Here is an 18,355-nt window from a genome sequence, read left to right as displayed (position 1 = left end):
TTTGGTATTTGTTTTGCAGGAGTCCGACTCACCTTTCTCCCCAAAAATTGGGGATCTAATACTCCAAGCCTGAGCTAATAGTTTTAGGTATCATAGTCTTCGTACCATCTGGATGATCATTCAAATACTAGAAGGAAATTACTGTTTTCCACTGTTTCCCGTTATTGTGTAGACGTATAGAATAAGCGGAACACTCAAGCAACACAACTGTGTAAGTTTAAACAAAATTATGGTTTGGGATGCAAATATGTTAACGTTTGAAGGATATTATCTGAAGCCCTACAGGTCATTTATTCTTGTGACACCATCAAAAAGGACAATTCTAAACCATCCTCGCAAGTTTCAGTGTAGGCCATATTATTTCATAGTTAGGATAATTATTTCTCACATTTTGAACTTAAACCAATCACATTGCTTGATCTGTTTGGTCTTTAGAAAATATGTTACAAGATCTGATTGGCCAAGGTTCTTCTTACAATGGAATGTCATTGATTAAAAATGTTGTTCCTTGTGAGCATTTAACTTAGGCAAGTTCAAATTTCTAGGGCCAACTTTTGATCCGTGACCAATGTCAATGGGTATTAAGTGTGTTAAAAAAAAATTGATCTTTCCACATATAATATATATTGGATTTTTCTGTAAGTTGCGCAAACTTGTGGAGACTCATGGATTCTTGAGAAAATCAAAACAATAATACAGTTAAACATAATTGTAAAGTTGCTGTTCAGTAAAGATATTAAAATTAGTAATTGGAATCTTAGTGAATACTAAGGTCAAAACATGAATATGGCATTTTGTTGAGAGGTAAGAACTTGTTGTGCAAATTCTTTCATAACAGTTTATCATGGGGCATGTCTTATGAAATGCAGGTGTAGGATAGGCCCAGCCTAGGCCTTTCCAATATGCAGGTGTGTATACTAAGGGTTAGTTAACCCTATACTAAGTTACGTACGTCTTACAGCTTTTGAAATAATGGCTATGCCGGATAACCATAAATTGCTCAGATAATCAAACGGTTAAATGGTTAGGGGAATAACCGGAATAACACAGCCCTAATAAGTAACCCTAAATAAAAAAATTAAACATCAGTCAAATGTCTTAGTGTTTCACTGGTTACAAGTGTTTGTCACTTATTTCAAGCCATCCTTCCCTCTACAGCAGATCACTTTAACAAAACTTAAAGAATTTTTTAACATACCTTTGCCAGAGAAGTACCAGACTGAAAAGTTGTTTAGTTCATAGAACTTTATGTGCCAAGGCCACCGATTTTTTCAGGGATTTGTTCTGCTTTCCTCTTTCTTGATGAGTGCTTAGTGCCTATTGACACAGTAAATGACACATTAAGGACCACTTATCAACCATTTTAGAGTCACTAGGCTGAAGTATTACCGTATGATGTTATTCAGCATGTAAAAGTTTAAGCACCAATAACACAGAAAATTGAAAATCATTATGAGGGCGAGGTATCACACATCAAAGCCTCCTTACTGTGAACTCATAATTATATTCATCCTTTTCCTTATGAACATCACATAAGCAGTTCTAGACTCTACATGCTACAGTTGTGGTGAGGAACAATTAGTTATGGGCCTAGGCTAGGTGCCAGGCAAACGAATAAACTCGATACTATTCATGGATGATCTTAAATTGTAACTAGTTACAGTAAAGCCCTAATGAAAGGTAAATGCTAGCTTACGTTTGGGTCCTATGTCCAACTCCAGAATCTAAACACTAGAAATTCAACATAGAATGCTCTGATCAGGCAATTGCAAGTTGCCCTCACCCTTTGGGATCTTGCCTAAGCTACAATATATTGTGTATCATAGGTATGATCTCGCAAGTGGCGCAAGAAGTTGTGCCTGCAGAATAATGCCTGTGGTTTCATGAATTTTGGATTCCTGTTCTCATTTCTTGCATCTTCCCTCACAGAGGAAACTTTATTCATTTACTTTTTTTTAATCAATATGAACAAGGTCTAAATCATTAATATCAGAGGCCAACGTTAGGCCTAACTTAGGTGCAAATTTTTGGCTATATATCTAACACTAACATCAGCAGACTGGACTATGCATAGGCATGTGTATCTAAGGTAGTCGTTTGCCTCAATATTTCTCGAGCCAAGCCAACACGATAGTCTCGGCCTAATTAACTAGGCAATCACGGAAAATGGGCATCAGTCTAATCTTGTTATGCCAAACGTTAGACCTTTACTTTTTATAAGCCTAGAAAAAGCCTGGCTACCTAACCTAAGCCTGGCATTCTGACGCAAAGTGCCTAGCTATATATCACCTATGGAAGTCCGAGTATGGCTGGGGCGGTTAAACTTTGAAGTTGAGAAAGTTACATTATATAAGGGAACATTCCGGCAAAGAAAAGTACGCTCTGGTTACAAATACAATATGAATAGTTTTTAGCTGAAACAAATCATCTTACCGGGCGTAATGTCTTCAATCCCAAACCTAACACAAATCCAGTCGTACTACTCAGCAGCCAGTACAGTAAATACACGAAAAACTACGAAGCAGGTTCATATAGTTACACTGTAATAGGTGTACCATACTGAAGGTCCACGAAAAACGTATGCTGGTGCATGCCTGCTAACATTTCTCCCTAGCGTTTCAGAAATTATATCACGCGCAAGCGCAGAAACATAATAATATATATTTTTTACGATACAGCAGAACAACCCATTAGAAACAGGTATATGGAATTTTCATAGTGTTGGTAGCATGTTTATTGATGAGACTTACACATGAAGTTGATTATGTTCTTAGCAGTGTTAGGTAATGAGACAATGATGATATACATATCATTTAATCAAAATAGGATCGATAAAGCTGATTTCGCCAAATGGCTCACTTTTCTAGACTGCAAATATACAACTCCATATATATATATATATATATATATATATATATATATATATATATATATATATATATATATATATATATGTATATATATATATATATAGCCGAGGAAGGCCCGTGGTTCGAATCCCGGTGCAGGCTGAAAGTTTTTTCACTGTTCTTGATTTTCCAACTCATTACGATTTTCATTTATATATATATATATATATATATATTAGATATATATATATATATATATTAGATATATATATATATATATATATATTATATATATATATATAGGTTGAGGTTGAGGTGGTAACACTTGGTAAAGCGCACATTACTGTAAAAACACTCAATGGCGCTGAATAAAAATACAATTATAAAAACCATTTCTTAAATAAGTGAGTCTTCAAAGCAACTTTAAAAGTTCTGATGGTCTTCGAATTTCTTGTGTCGACGGGGAGAGTGTGGGGCCAGCAACGCTGAAAGAGCGGCCTGCGAAACATTTGCGGCGTATGAAAGGAACCTTGAGAAGGATGCCCTTTGACAAGCGTGTTGTATGACCAGGTGTCTTAACTTCCAGCAACTTGGAACGATAAGCTGGTGCTGAATAATGTATGCACTTATAAACGAGGAGGAGGATCTTGTACTCGCCACGAACATTGACGGGGAGGATATGCAGCTGCCTCAATGCTGCGGAGGCACTGTCATATTTTGATCTGCCGAGAATAATTTTAGCCGTGTAATTTGTGGAGGCCGGGAAGTTGATAAAAAGACCATTGCAATATTCTATATGGGAGAAAATCATGGCATTTGCAATTTTGAGACATGTCGACTTGTCCAAATATTTCCGGATCTTCTTTAGATTAAACATGGCGAGGGCTGATGCACGAGCTTTCATGGAAATATGATGTTTGAGATTGAGGGTTTCATCCATGTAAACACCCAGTAGCTTCACACTATTGGTACGACGGACGGGAGTGTCCCCAATGGATAAAACGTCTGTATTGCACTTTGTTAGTTGACGATTGCTTCCGAAAACGATATACTCCGATTTGTCATCATTCATCTTGAGACGGTTACATTGCATCCAGAGTTTCACATTTTCTAGAGTTGAAGAAAGACCCCTGATTGACTCCAATTCCTAAGAAACATCTCAGCTTTTAAATCTGGAATAGAAACTGTGGTCATCGGTGTAGCCATGAGGAATTGGTCATCACTGATACATGTGTTCATTGTGTTAGTATAGCAGGTGAAATATACTGGTCCATTCATACTACTCTGTGGTACGGAGAAATTGACCTCCATCGGCGTACAAATTGATTTGTTTATACAAACAGCGAATTGCCTCTCAGATAAATACAACGATACCCATTTTCTAGCTACCCGTGAACTCCGAAGCCCTTCCTGAGAATGCCCAATAACAGCTGGTGGTTGACTGTGTCAAACGCGGCACTTAAGTCCATTGCGGCAAATGGAGTTAATAACTGGCGCTCCATATTGTACATGATATCATTATATAGTTTCAGTAAGATTTTTAAATATATATATATATATATGTTCCTATATATATATAGGAACATATATATATATATAGGAACATATATATATATATAGGAACATATATATATATATACATATATATATATATATATGTATATATATATATATATATATATATATATATATATATATAGGAACATATATATAAGAACATATTTATAAGAATATATATATTTCACACTCTTACTGAATTTATATAACGATATCATGTACAATATATTTCGCAATCAAATTTTGCAATCAGACAGTTGATTATGTTATTTTTTGGAGCTTTCAAATATCTTTACATGTTAGGAGAGTTGGGTGAAAATTCCTAAGTCGACCAAATACATTTTGTATAGGCATCTCAGAAAGTAAAAAGTAAATCATTAAATTTCCGTATGCATGCACTTTAAAGATAAAGTACCTTTTGTTCATGTTTAGTTATTACCTTTTGTTTATGATTTTGTTATTGTAGTTGTTTTTATTATAGGTAAAAGGGATATTTAAATTGCTGGAAAATTCCAATCGATTGAAATTATCATATCAATGTGGTTACGGCGGCCTAATGTATATGATGCAAACTGCCATCCATAACTGGACACGAAAATTAAAATATAGTTTACTATTCATGCATGTTAAGATGCACATGATAACTTCTTAAGTGTTAAAATAATAGGTTGAATTGATCAACTATTCAGAATTATTTGTGTTGTCACTCTTTCTTGTTGTCTCTTAAAATGTGCTTTTCCGTTGTGATCGAATTAATAAAAAGATGCATCAAGCTGCTTTAAATAATTAACGCAAAACTTTTAGAAAATACTTACTGAACGGGGTGCCATGTTGAAATCGTTGTAAAATTTTACAAAAAAATTTTGTAGTTGCGTTACATGCTGATCATGTAAAACTTTACAAACCAGCAGTTAAGTAAATTTTACTTTTAGTTTGGTAGTTTTCGTATTTGACATGAAAATCAAGTCAACGTTGACTTAACCTGTTTATAAAAATATTCTAAGTGCAAGTAACCTCATTGCACCTCTGAACTTTTGTACATTGAGCGAAGAATCATTATGTTTGCCAACTTCTGACACGCAACTTCTTTTTTTTTTGATCAGGTTTCCGTTTAACCAAACCATATTTTATCCGACCTTTGTTAGTATAGTTTCCGATAGCAGGGGAATTCCACCCGTTAATAGCCAATGAAGCCTGTACTCAGCAAATGGTTTACACAGGTTAAGTACAATTTCTTGCATAGATACGTAGAATGATCTGTGCATAGTTTTAGAAAAATGTCATATGAGCTTGTGAGCAACTTAAACATGCTGGTATATAATTGAGCATTGTAGTACTGTTCCAACAAGTTAAAGTTACTATCAGCTCTTTATCAGGATTATGATAGAATACTATGAAGCGCAATGGATCAATATTTTTACATCCTCAAGTAAGAAGAAGGATCTTGAATATTTGGTGGTAGCCAGTTAGCACTGAAATTATTTCCTCCACATTTCACAGAAATAACCCACCTATTCAACGTTGATATTAAACATCATTTGAAAGCTAAAGTTAAATCATAATTAACTGTCAGCCATAAAAACAATGACAAAGACACAACTTTTCCTGTAAAAGCAGTATTTTCATAATCTGCTGCAGATTATAGTTTAATTTCAATTTAGAGTCAACAATCAACCAGTACCAAATGAAGAATGAAGTGCACCGATATAGTCTTCTTGAAAGAAAATGGAACAATAGTGAACTTTGTGTCATGAAACATATTTGCATTAAACTGACCATTAGCATTATTGGGACGCTGAATGCTATGACAGTACATTCATCATGTGAAACACACAATCATCACAATGATTGGATTTATTATTGTACTGCTGAGTATTAAGCACAATGAATCTTAACACTCTTACAATAACAACATTTCCTCAAGTCATCCGATGTGACAGGCAAAAAAAAATGTAATGACAAAGAAACAACACTTCCAGGTCAGTACTCGTTATACCTTGCGTTCTACCAATACACTCACACTCACAGTTCCCATAACTAAACTGAAAACCTATGGCGGCCGTGCTTTTCCATCAGCCGGGCCCAACATCTGGAATTGACTGCCCATTTTTGTGCGGAGTTCTCCCACTCTCATTCAGTTTAAGTCTTGTTTGAAGACTCATTTTTGCAAGTTAGCGTTCTGTTAGGGTTGTACAGCGCTATTAAATACTCCGTAGATTTTAGCGCTTTATAATTTCATTTATTATTCTTATTATTCCTGAAGTCAATTTAAAACAAGCAACAACTTTAGATACACATTGGTTTGTTTATTATTAGTTTAATTTGAATTTGCATGCAAACTAATCAAAACAAGTAGTGGCGAAATGAAAGGATATAATCTTTTTAACAGAAACTGGAAGATATACATCAAAGTTAACTTTGAGATGTGAAAACATGTGGAATGCTGACTATGCTACACTGCAGTTGGATTGTCTTTGTTGTTGGCACGGTAAGCACGAAAATCTCGAATCTGGTTTCACTTCACACTACCAGTCCACTTTTTGTAAAACTTCCCAGGCACCAAGACATGCCTTTTGGTATTCCAGATTGAACACATGTAATGATTTAAAGCACACATCAATGGTCTTCATGAATGCCCTCTGAGGTAGGGCAAGTCTCTTGATGATCACAAATAACTGCTGAGCATGTATTTGGCTTTTTCCAAGAAGTAATACGTATAGAAGAGGGTTTTGTGAAATATTTTGCAGATAGAACTGTAAGTTGGTGCTTTCCTAATTAAAACAAAAAAAATAATACATTCCCATCATGATAAGGTTGTGTAAACACATACAACGTGACATCTGCATCCAAAAAAAAATCGTTTAGTTATTCAAGTGGTAAGAAAAGTTAATTATCAAGCATGGACCTTTAACAGAGATACTCTCAAGCTGTTTCATTTTGATATGCCTGTCAAAATAAGGAAAAAAGACATGTGGTATATTAAGCCCTGTCCGCGATATGAGTTGTGTTTGCTTTTAGGAGAGTGTAGTCTGTGTCTGTATAGTATGTATATACTCATTACTTTTGCCCATAATTTGACAAATATTTCAGGCATGTTGGGGAAATTCCGGTAATATTTCCTACCTCACTAAATAGACCTGAGCTTTTCAAGGTATCTTAAAAATATGTTAAGCTTATTTTGAATTATTAGTGAGACTGCTTGGATGATCTAAATTTCAGTTGATTTTGAGAAAAATGGCTAGGTCAAAGGTCAAATTTCCAATCATATTCAATGTAAACAAAGTTTTAACTAAAGTGTTTGGAAAGATGTTCGATATAACCCCCCCCCCTCCGATCCAAAAAAATACATAAACACATCATTAGTAAGTTCGTTCTCTGAGCTTTATATTGGTACTTGAACAAAGTATGCATGATGAAGAATTGGGAAAATATTATGCTTAAAAAATGCTCACTCCAACTGTCTGCAATTGGATACACTGCTATGATTAGGACAAGATCACTACCATATGACAGCCTTAGTTAGGTCCATCAGTGGCACCAATCCACATCAGCTTTGGCCTACTTGCAACCTGCTTAAATGGCAAACCAGTATTTATTTATGCATTACATGAATACGTTTACTCTAAAAAAAATGGTATCAGCGTTAGGATAGGCCAATGCTCAAGGCCATTTAAAAATGTACTGCCTAGTTTAGCCTAAGTAAGACCTATTACGTAAAAAGGACTCGAAGGATACACTCAATTAGGATGAGGCCTAGATGAACTTGCGAATAGAATACACTAAGAAACAGAATAAATCCTCCGTCCGTCCGTGATTCTCTGACAAATATGACAAACAGCAGCTAGCCTATGATATAACTTAATGTATACATTTAATGTTAGGTCTACGTAACGCAAGCAAATCAAAATCTGTCGTCTACCCACTGTAGTCGTGAGTCTAAATGCATTTCTCAGTATTGCCACGCTTACTTACAGAATAATTAAACTTACCTTCGAATTTGTCAATCAAGTCTTCCAGGCCCCAGTCCTTTAACGTGATTTCCATGCATTGTAGCTCAAGTGGTTGCGAACTGTATGTGGTTTGCGCGTGTTTGGCCGTGTCTTACTGGTATATTTAGTAACGATAAATGACTTTAATTGACAAACTGGTACAAATTAGGTTACATTATCTAACTCTGTGACCGTTGATTAACTCTTTGGCAAACATTACTTGTAATCATATAAAATGACTAAGTGGACTGATACTATAATTGTCGGCAATCCTCAATTGCAGACATACGCATACTTTAACTGAATGTTGTGTAAAATTTACAAAATGCCATGTTTTTTATTTTTACAACCCGTGATTTACATAACATTATTTAATATATTGTTTACTATGTGTGCCAAGGCTAGCCACTAGTACTAAAGCAATGTTACAAAAGACAAGCTGTATTCGCAGAAACAAGCAGCGGCGTCGGTCCTTGCTTTGTTCCTTTGATAATTCTTTGAAACAACATAGGTGCAGCCAGTATATTCGTGGTTCTGCTAAACTAAGTTAGAAAGAATTGCTGTCGTATTCTGTACTACTCTAATTGCAGATACTAAGCATTGTATTATTAGTTGTGAGTAAATTATGCGTTTTGGCCAATATAAGTTTAGTCACGCTCGCCAAACGGCAGCTATATAAGTTAGTCGCTCTACAGTTTTACTGATGCATGTGTATATGGACCGCTTCTACGTTTTCGTTTGGTTTAAAGCGCTGCTGTGTTTGAAAAAAATCATAAACTGAATACGCCAAACGTAAATCGATATATGGGCTTGTAACTATTTAGTCCATTATGATGCTTATAGCCTGTTTAGGCACCGATCACTTAATAGGCTAGTGCTGACAACCAGTGAAGTTTTTTTCTCTATGGCTTATGAAATTATCGACGTGATAGTGAATTAAGACATTTGCTTTGCTAATTCTTTTGTACACTCGAATTTCGATGTGCGTTCGTCTGTGATGATGAAAACCAATTGTCAAATGTTATATTAGACACATATAATATAATGCATAAATACAAGTATGAAAATCTTACATACGTTGGCTAACTAACACATGCAAGGTTTAAGTAGCGTAAAGCTAAATATATACCAATACCTCAACTCATGAGTATAACGTCATAGCATCCTGAGCATGCAGTTTTCAAAACACAAAAGTTCGCAAAGGGTCAATTAGCACACTCAAACACTTGGGTATATTTCAGCAAAAGGGACGTATATCTCTCTAACAACGTATTGTTAGAAATATATTCCTTCCTTTTGCTGCAATATACCCAATTGTTGAAACGACAATTGCTATTGACTGTAGACTATTAGGTTCCTTTCTAAGATACAATAACAATTATTGACGATATATTTGCCATTAACATCAACAGCTGCTTACTCCCGAAGTGAATGTCGATCCAGGCATACATGTGCTATACTGCTTACCCTGTCAAACTTGTCACCCGGAATGTCACAATTCATTTTCCAACCAATATACCAGTTTCTTACAAAACAATTACCAGAACAGGTGTATGAATACTATTTTTTATTGTTCATATAAAACAAAAGTATTTTTTGTGTCCAGGCACTTTCCTGGTTGACTTTTCTTTAAGAAAAATACTTAAGTCAACTATAAAAATGCCAACATTAAAGAATCTAACTACACTTTTGATATCGAGAGGAGCAAGTCAAAATACCTTCGATGTCATCATCAACGATGGAATAAGAAGTGTACTGTGAAGGTTAGCCTTAACTTGAATACTCATAAGTTCATGACCGGGCAATTCTAAAGATATAAATGGGCATCGTACTATAAAGGGATATAAGAAAAAACCTGGATAGAAAGTAAAAGATCCTGCATTCACCTCTGGTCCTGTTGTAAATGTTTATGTAATCATAATCAGAAGAAACTTTGCATTTATCCCTGACATTGTTGAAGTTCTGTCAAGTAAACTGATAACATCAACCTCTATAGGAGAAAGGAAGTCGAGTAAAATGTTTACATAAAGATACTAAATTTGCTTTGGCCTTATTTCCAAAATGCCAACCGTCACAAATGCTATAGCAAAGGCGTAGTAGGCATGATTTTAAATATAGTCACCAGAACACAGATGAGAATTGACGGTATACCGGTACTCACCAGACGAATTTGAATTTTGAATGCTACGGTCTTCCAAATGAGACGTTGGAAATTTCAAATTTCTACTATTTTGTCCTGCAACATGCCATTTTTCTCGGAATTTCAGATATTTCTCAAAATTTTTCTTCTTCTGAACTACAAATTTTCCTATTGAAGTCCGATCTCGTCTACTCATTGGGGCCTTTGCATCATCGATATTTACGGTGAAAGCATATAAGAATTTATAGACTAATCCATTTGCTTTTTCTTAATTTTTCCTCCTTCTTTGTCATTTGTGCTCTTTTACTGTTCAACCTTCATTTTTAATCGTCAAATTGTCTAACTTAACCTCAGTTAATCTCGATTGGTCTCCATCTACTGAGTAACATTTTCATGTTCGGTGTCCTTACCTGCATGTCAGTGTATGTCCGTTCGTTATTTTCAATTGAGGAATGTTTAAGATATCCCCTTTTTAAACATACCAAATTAAGAAATCCTGACCAAAATATTAAACTTATTTCTCTTCCAGGTTAGCTGTTTAAGAATATACTGCTATGAGATCATGGTTTCGTGTATTCTCATATCGTTTTATAAACCATATTGCTGTTTAGAATTGCAGTTATGAATTGGCTTCCCAGTAATTGGCTTTCAGAGGCAAGAGCAATTAGTACCCGTATTATGGTGTCCAGCATCTAATAAGCTGAAATGTTTGGATTACTTGGAGTCACAAAAAGAATAAATATTTTCCAGAATATTTTGTTTTACAGCTAGTATAGTAAGTACAACTCAATCTTCAGATCATCCAAAATGAATGTCCACCCAAACGAGGACCACTAGGGTAATAAGAATGTGATCATGTATCTCATATTGACGTTTTAAATGGATGAAATATATAGCTGCGGGGCACGTAAACTGACTGAAAGGAATCTCTTCTGCCCAGTGCAATTCTGTCATTGTCGAGACAACATCTGATTGGTCTGCGTTTTGCTGTAATATCAGGTCACAAATACAAAGAGGCCTAGGGTGGAATCGTAAAAGCAGTACATACATTTTTGGCAACATGACTTGTTTCTCCAAACTTTATACAAAATCAAGATAAGGGTGTTTTTAAGTTCATGAGGGTGGTGCTAACTTAGGAAATACTTGCAGTAATTAATGTATGAATGTTATTCTTTGGGAAAGTGAGGTGTCTGTGATGTGTCCAGCTAAAAAGCAACTGTCTTGAGGTGTAAACAGCTTGATTCAACTAAATAATAAGTAGTTTCATTGGGCTCCTAGTTTCTTCGAAGCCTCAGTAATGGGTTTCGCTCGCCGGACATGTTGCTCCATTTCGTTTACTAGAGTGTCTCATAGCAAAATTGTTGTGTTGGTATTCCTCTTTTTAAGCTTGTACTAATAGGCTAATCAGTGACTGAAAATCCCGCAAGAGTTATATATTTGAGTCAGTTACGTTTCCTGCCTGCGCTTGCTTCGCAATCACCAAATAGCCTTCATAAACGGTGACTATGTCATAACCGGATGTAAAACATATTAATTGACCTACTTTGCAAAATATCCTTGGGAGTGTTCTGTTATGTTTCGCTTCTTTAACTCGGATATAAATCGTAATATGGGTATGTGGCGCGAGACACACTCAGACAAATAACAGAGAATGAAACTAATTATGTTTAGATTAGACACTTGTGATTTACATTCTCTCAAAATAAAACAGAACAAGCTATAGCTTCTCCGAGGCTTAAAGCCAACTATCTCGAACACAATAAATCGAGTTCTCTGTAATGTCCAAGACAAAGAAGAAGGTTACTTGTATTAAATAAGCACGCAATGCTGGGCTTTTGCTGTTGTTGCTGAATTGAACTGAACGAGATTCGAGCCAATGACTCGATGAATACATTTAATTGAAACTGAGCGTAAATAATCCATTGTATTTGTTGACCGTTATGCCCCTCCCTCCCCCCCCCCCTCCTACTCCCAAATCTTCCCAAGCATATACTATAAAGTTTTGTCAGTTCTGTATTGATTTCATGTCGGAGTGAAGTGACCATTCCGTTCATTTACGATATCTTCTTAATCAAAGTCAACAGCTTCGTTTCTAGAAATTGTAGATTTCGTCGTGTGGTTCTGCGCCATTTTATGTTGCTCGTTTAGCAATAAAGTTCGCATGCTTCTATAATATTATCACTCGCTCAGTATGAACATATTGGCACAATTAAAAAACAGATACAACGAAGTAAAATTTGATTTCATTAAGTGGTAATGTTTTGATCGCCCTCCATTTGTCCTACTTACCTGTACTTCAATACGCTATGATGGTTACTTTTGTGTAGCTACTATGGTTTCGTTCGAAGAATTACTAACTGTTACGCAGTGCGGGTCAAACGTTCTTTTCAGTGGTACTTTTTCCCCGTATAACTCACTCTACTATAATGTGCAATATAGTCTAGACAAAAAGTTATAGAATAATAATGGTTGAACTGTTTAACAAAACCTTTCTTAGTCCCTGAAAGTTCCTTAATACCTTGTACAACCTTGACACAACAGTGTGCACACAAACTATCATCTGCGTGCACACGAGCACCCCTCCCTCAATCATGTACTTCCGGTCACCATGGGGCACCCCACCATATACGACCCCTCGAGAGTAGCTACACAGGAAAATTAACAATAACCGTGGAAGATGCTGCCATGGCTACTGATACAGCTTTACGACGACCCAACTGACAAAATGAACTACAATATCTTATCCTCTCTATAAGAGCGATGCGATAATAATATTTCTTATTTTAAACTATGACAAAAATATTTCACAATGTTCTAATTTCAATTTGATTAACAATGTGGAACTTCACCAGTAAGTGGGGCATATTATATATAGATTTATAAGGATGAACGTCCTTGAAGTTTAGTTTCGTGTATAGGGCTTTATCGTTTGATCTTTACTGAGGATTTTTACTCACACACGTAAAAAATATGAACGACAAGAAATAACTGAACGAAGTTTATAAGCGTGGTAATTAACAACTTTTATTCTGAGCAAAAACAACATTGTTGTCTAAGGAAACATAGACTACATCAACAAAAATGAGGAAGTTATATCATGCTATACTAATAACATCATGATATAATATTCCTTTGGAAGAGATTCAAAATGTTACACATAGACTTTCTATTGAAAATGTATTACTATTAATTGAAACACTACAAAATTAGCTTATATACAGTTAAAGACTTCCACTAAGTTTCAATGACACTTGAACGAAGGTAGACCAATCTGGAGTTTCTGGGCCTTAGTTTGCGATGATCTAAAAAAAACTTTATCTGCCTTTAAACGAAAACAAAAATATTAACGACAGGAAAAGCTTGAACGAAGTTTATAAGCTTGGCAAATAACAATTTGGTATTATAAGCAAAAATAACATTGGTTTCTAAGAAAATCTAGACTACAAAAAAGTAGGACATGATATATTGTCATGCTGATGGGATCACGATATTATACTCCTTGGAAGAGATTCCAAATGTTACAGATAGACGTTCTATTGAAAATGCAGTACTGTTAATTGAAATACTACACAATTATATACAGTTATAGACTTCTACTACGTTTCATTGACAATTGAAAGAAGGTAGCCCTATTTGGAGTGTCTTGACCCTTTTGCTTTGTACATTACAAGTACCTCAGGTGAAAATTAAATTATTATTTGTCGGTTATCTAAGGAAACATTAATCGCTGTATAAATGATAACTTGATACAACCATACATTGTAGAAAAAATAGATAGTGAATACGTTTGATTTTAAAGTATAAAGTATATTATTGAACATAAGGATTTTTTTCTTGGTATTATAAATACATGGTTGAACCAATATGTCAGACGATCGCTTAAAGGGAGTGAAGACTCGCACCCAAAGAAACGTCTGATGCCGGTAATCTGAGCGAGTTTCGTATGAGGTGTAACAGAAGTGTTAGAGACCACCATGGATCCCAGAAAATACACACACAGCTTGATATGGTCGGTAATTAGACACTAGTGTACAGTCAATACAGGCAGCTACGGCGAATACCCACAACACAGTGCATAAAGCATCGTTGGACATCTCAGGTCCAGATGAAGATAACAATGTACCACGTTTCATTACCGTCTGTATTTTGTAGCGACAAGAAGAAAACTTCAATTTTTTTTCAGAGGGCGACACGCGGTTGGGGCGAGTCTTCAGTGTCTATAACACCAGAAATACATAGTTGGACCAATGCACAACAACAATTGCTTGGTATTAAAAAGACATAGTTTGACCAATACATAACGACGATTGCCTGACACGAGAACTACAATTCAATTTATCTAAGGTCCGGTTAAAATGAAGCTGTTCTACACAAAATGGTTATTCTGAAATATAGACACATTACATGGTCTGCTACCTTGAACTTACTCAAATTTCAAGACCTAATTACTATGAGACTAGCTATATTTACTTTTCGTTGTTTGTACAAGCTGCCCTGAGTTCTTTATCTTCAACAAATATGTTTTTAACAACCATATATATATATATATATATATATATATATATATATATATATATATATATATATATATATATATATATATATATATATATATATATATATATATATATATATATAGATATATATATATAGATACATATATATATATATAGATATATATATATATATATATATATACAGAATACAGAATATCCTGCTAGGATTAATCTAATTAAAATTAATATTTTTCTATTCAACTTTCATGTTTCTTTAGCCATTATGTTGAGTAAAGTTGTCAAATGCCTTGTACATATTTGTCAGAATAAGAGGTTATTTGATCGCCAGTAAAAACACCGGTGACAAGAGCCAATACTGGTACAATAATATTAAGCATTGAATAAGTCGATGTTTCTGGATGAAAACCTTTCACATAGACAGTAATCTTTTTCCAGAACGATTCATGTTCTTGTGAGTATAAGAAGTACAAGTCAGTTTTAAGATCATCCCAAATGTATTTCATGTCTATTCCAGAAGCGGACCAGCAGGGGTTTTTTTTTTTTGGTGGGGGGCGTAGGTGGAAGTGGGTTGAGAACAAACTTTGTCTAGCTTTAATTGTACACTGCGAATTCATAAGGCAAATCAGATCACCAACGGCAGTGGAAGGCTATAACATAATGAGACGAGTAGAAGAAGAGCAAAAGATGGGGAAGTGGAGGATATGGCAGCGAGAAGGGAGTTATAAATAAAACCGATGACTGGCTTGAGTATATGCGCTAAAAGAGTGTTACTATTGTTTGATCATACGGTGATCCAAATGAACAGGCTTTTTTTCCTATAAAAAACTCGCTCTTTACTTCTAAGTTTTCGACTTGTTTCTCCAACATTTATACAAAATCAAGATAAGGGTGTTATTAAGTTCGATGGGGGTGGAGCTAAGTAAGGTGAAATAGACTATCAATGTATAGGTAAAGAAAGATCGAAATAAAAGAATGAATGAACATAGAATGATTTCGATGTTTCAGCAAAATATGGACTTAAAGGAAAGTTTTGGGGAAAAGTGAAAACGTTGACGGATTATGGGTTTGACGGTAAGATGTAAATTTTCACTCACCGACGGGACTGAATTTTTCGGCATTTCTTTTACGGCAATACCGATGTGCAATACAGCCATGTTTTAATATATTACTTTAGGTCTGCTCATAGTATTGAATGAACATAGCTAGCTAGAGTTAGTTTATGAATTGTATATTTGCTAGAGGTTTGATTTTTTTTCTTCGAATTACTGATTTTTAGACAAGGCGGAAAAAAAGTGTCATATTGGGGGTTGGGCGTAAAATAACCTCAGCTCATGGATTCGCCGTCCACGTAGTAGAATGTCTTGTTAGAATCGAATGATGAATCTGAACTTAACCATTAACAAGGAGCGAACATTCAATTAATGAAGGTTTAAGAATCAACAATGAGATTAAAATTGAAAAATATCTTGCAGTCTTGCGCTTAAAAAGCTCAAAAGGTTTAATACGTATGCATTATATATGCCCGGTACATGAATTAAACCAGATTTATCCATGATATTTCATATGAAACAACTTCAAAATCAGCCAAGAAAAACTCACAAATATAAATATGTGTAAGGTGTTAACATATTGTCTAGCTTACAACTACAGAATAAGTAATACTTACCCTCACTATGCTCCCCGTTTCTTCCCCGCTCCAGTAATTGGTCTCGCTCTCTGGGCATTTTTCGTAACTTCGTTTGTCTTTTAGCAAAAAATGTTGTGTTGGTGTTCACTTGCTTGTACTAAATATAAATGACGGAAAATCCCACAAGACTTTCACATTTGGGTCAATTACGTTTCCTCCTTGCGCAAAGTTAACCCTGTATTTGATATTAACTTGTGGCCCTGTCCCACAGCTTCTGTAAAGCTGAAATGTGGGCTAACTCTTCTTCCTTCAAATATTTATTGAGTGATTTCATGCATAGCAACGGAAATCACGAGCTACGTGAGTAATTTAGTGCTTTTATACAATAGGATGGTTACTTTTGTATAGCTTTTATGGTTTCGTTCGAACAATGACTAACTCAGACAGTCGGCTGACCTCAGAAGAAAAACAACCTTATTGCACAAATATTTAGTCACGAGAAGCTCGAATAGGAAGTAGATAAAACTACTCTATTTGGAATCAAAACATACATACAGTATCTTCTCACACAGTTTCAAGGGACAAATGTTGAAATGTAATTGTTATTACATTATTCACAGGAACTTGTTGCTAAGGGTCACATATGGTTTGGTGATAACTGAAAACAATGTGCTTCTCCTCTTACAAATTCTATAGTACAGTATTCAGGAATTGTCATCATAATGCTTCTGTGGTATACTACATTCAGGGTGTTCAGGAACTGGGGTATATGTCATTATCTAAAGATTAGTGGTCATTGTCTGAAAACAGGCCATGAAAATGCATCTTCTCCGACATATTGCATGGTCTATCATTGAGGGGTGGTTTGTTATTAAATGCTTCGGTAGTCACTGTTGTGTTTGGGAACTTGGAGTCAAATGTCATTAATGAGTCGTATTTTTCATTGAAACAAGAAGTGTTTCTTTCTTCCTGAAGATTGTATGGATATGTTAATGTTGCTCATTTATAATAAAGCACTCATTTAAAGATGTATTTTATGTTAACGATCAACAGACTACTATGAGTTATTATTTAGCGGATATTATCTCAAGCCACAGTCAGGACTTTATGCACTATTTCACAGTTTTCATCGTTTGTTGTAGTCCTGTTCATAAATAATTAAATACATGACATGCGTATTGACGCTGTTTTAGTAACTCATTGTTGATTTGTACACTTGTGTCTCCACCACACAAGATGATGATCATATTACATAACTTAACTCGTTCCCATATGTTTGTTCACTTTCTTAGAATTGAAAATGCTGTGTACCTCATCAATCGTTTGATTCCCCTACCACAAAACACCGTGTGCTCTATGATATGTATGCATGTTGACAGCCCACCTAAAGGAAATTTGAATATGAAGAGCCTAGCTATTTCTGCGTGTGTGATCAGGCATCTTCAGAATATAATCTTTGAGACTCAGTAACCTAACTCGAACTTGTTTGGCAATATGTGGTTGGTTTGGTGTGCTGAAATAAGAAATGTATCGAAATTAATTGAACTTTCATCTGCTGGACAGCACGCTGGTACACCTTTGAGTGTTTATCATCATGTTACTTTATATCACACATACATGTTATACTGAACTTGAAAAAAAAGCGGTCATTGAATTACGGGCTTTTGGATCAATGG

The 18,355-nt window shown here is 35.1% G+C and overlaps 2 protein-coding genes across 2 annotated transcripts in view; both read right to left on the bottom strand.

Moving 5' to 3' along the window:
• LOC139984946 (uncharacterized) overlaps positions 1–17,096 on the bottom strand; it is a 46,740-nt gene extending 29,644 nt beyond the window's left edge. Inside the window, exon 1 of the mRNA XM_071999100.1 lies at positions 16,719–17,096. The gene's annotated coding sequence lies outside the window, so the exon portion shown is untranslated. The remainder of the gene's footprint in view (positions 1–16,718) is intronic.
• LOC139984573 (uncharacterized) lies at positions 3,262–3,921 on the bottom strand. The gene has a single exon (XM_071998513.1). The coding sequence runs from the start codon at positions 3,919–3,921 to the stop codon at positions 3,262–3,264; it is 660 nt and encodes a 219-aa protein (XP_071854614.1).
• Positions 17,097–18,355: the final 1,259 nt, after the last annotated feature.

Source organism: Apostichopus japonicus, chromosome 17 (assembly GCF_037975245.1).
Source record: "Apostichopus japonicus isolate 1M-3 chromosome 17, ASM3797524v1, whole genome shotgun sequence".
Classification (NCBI taxonomy): domain Eukaryota; kingdom Metazoa; phylum Echinodermata; class Holothuroidea; order Aspidochirotida; family Stichopodidae; genus Apostichopus; species Apostichopus japonicus.
The sequence above is the reverse complement of the archived record's forward strand: the minus strand, read 5'-3'. Positions and strand labels throughout refer to the sequence as shown.

Coding starts and splice junctions, on each gene's coding strand:
- LOC139984573 (XM_071998513.1), bottom strand. CDS start 3,921: ATGAATGATGACAAATCGGAGTATATCGTTTTCGGAAGCAATCGTCAA.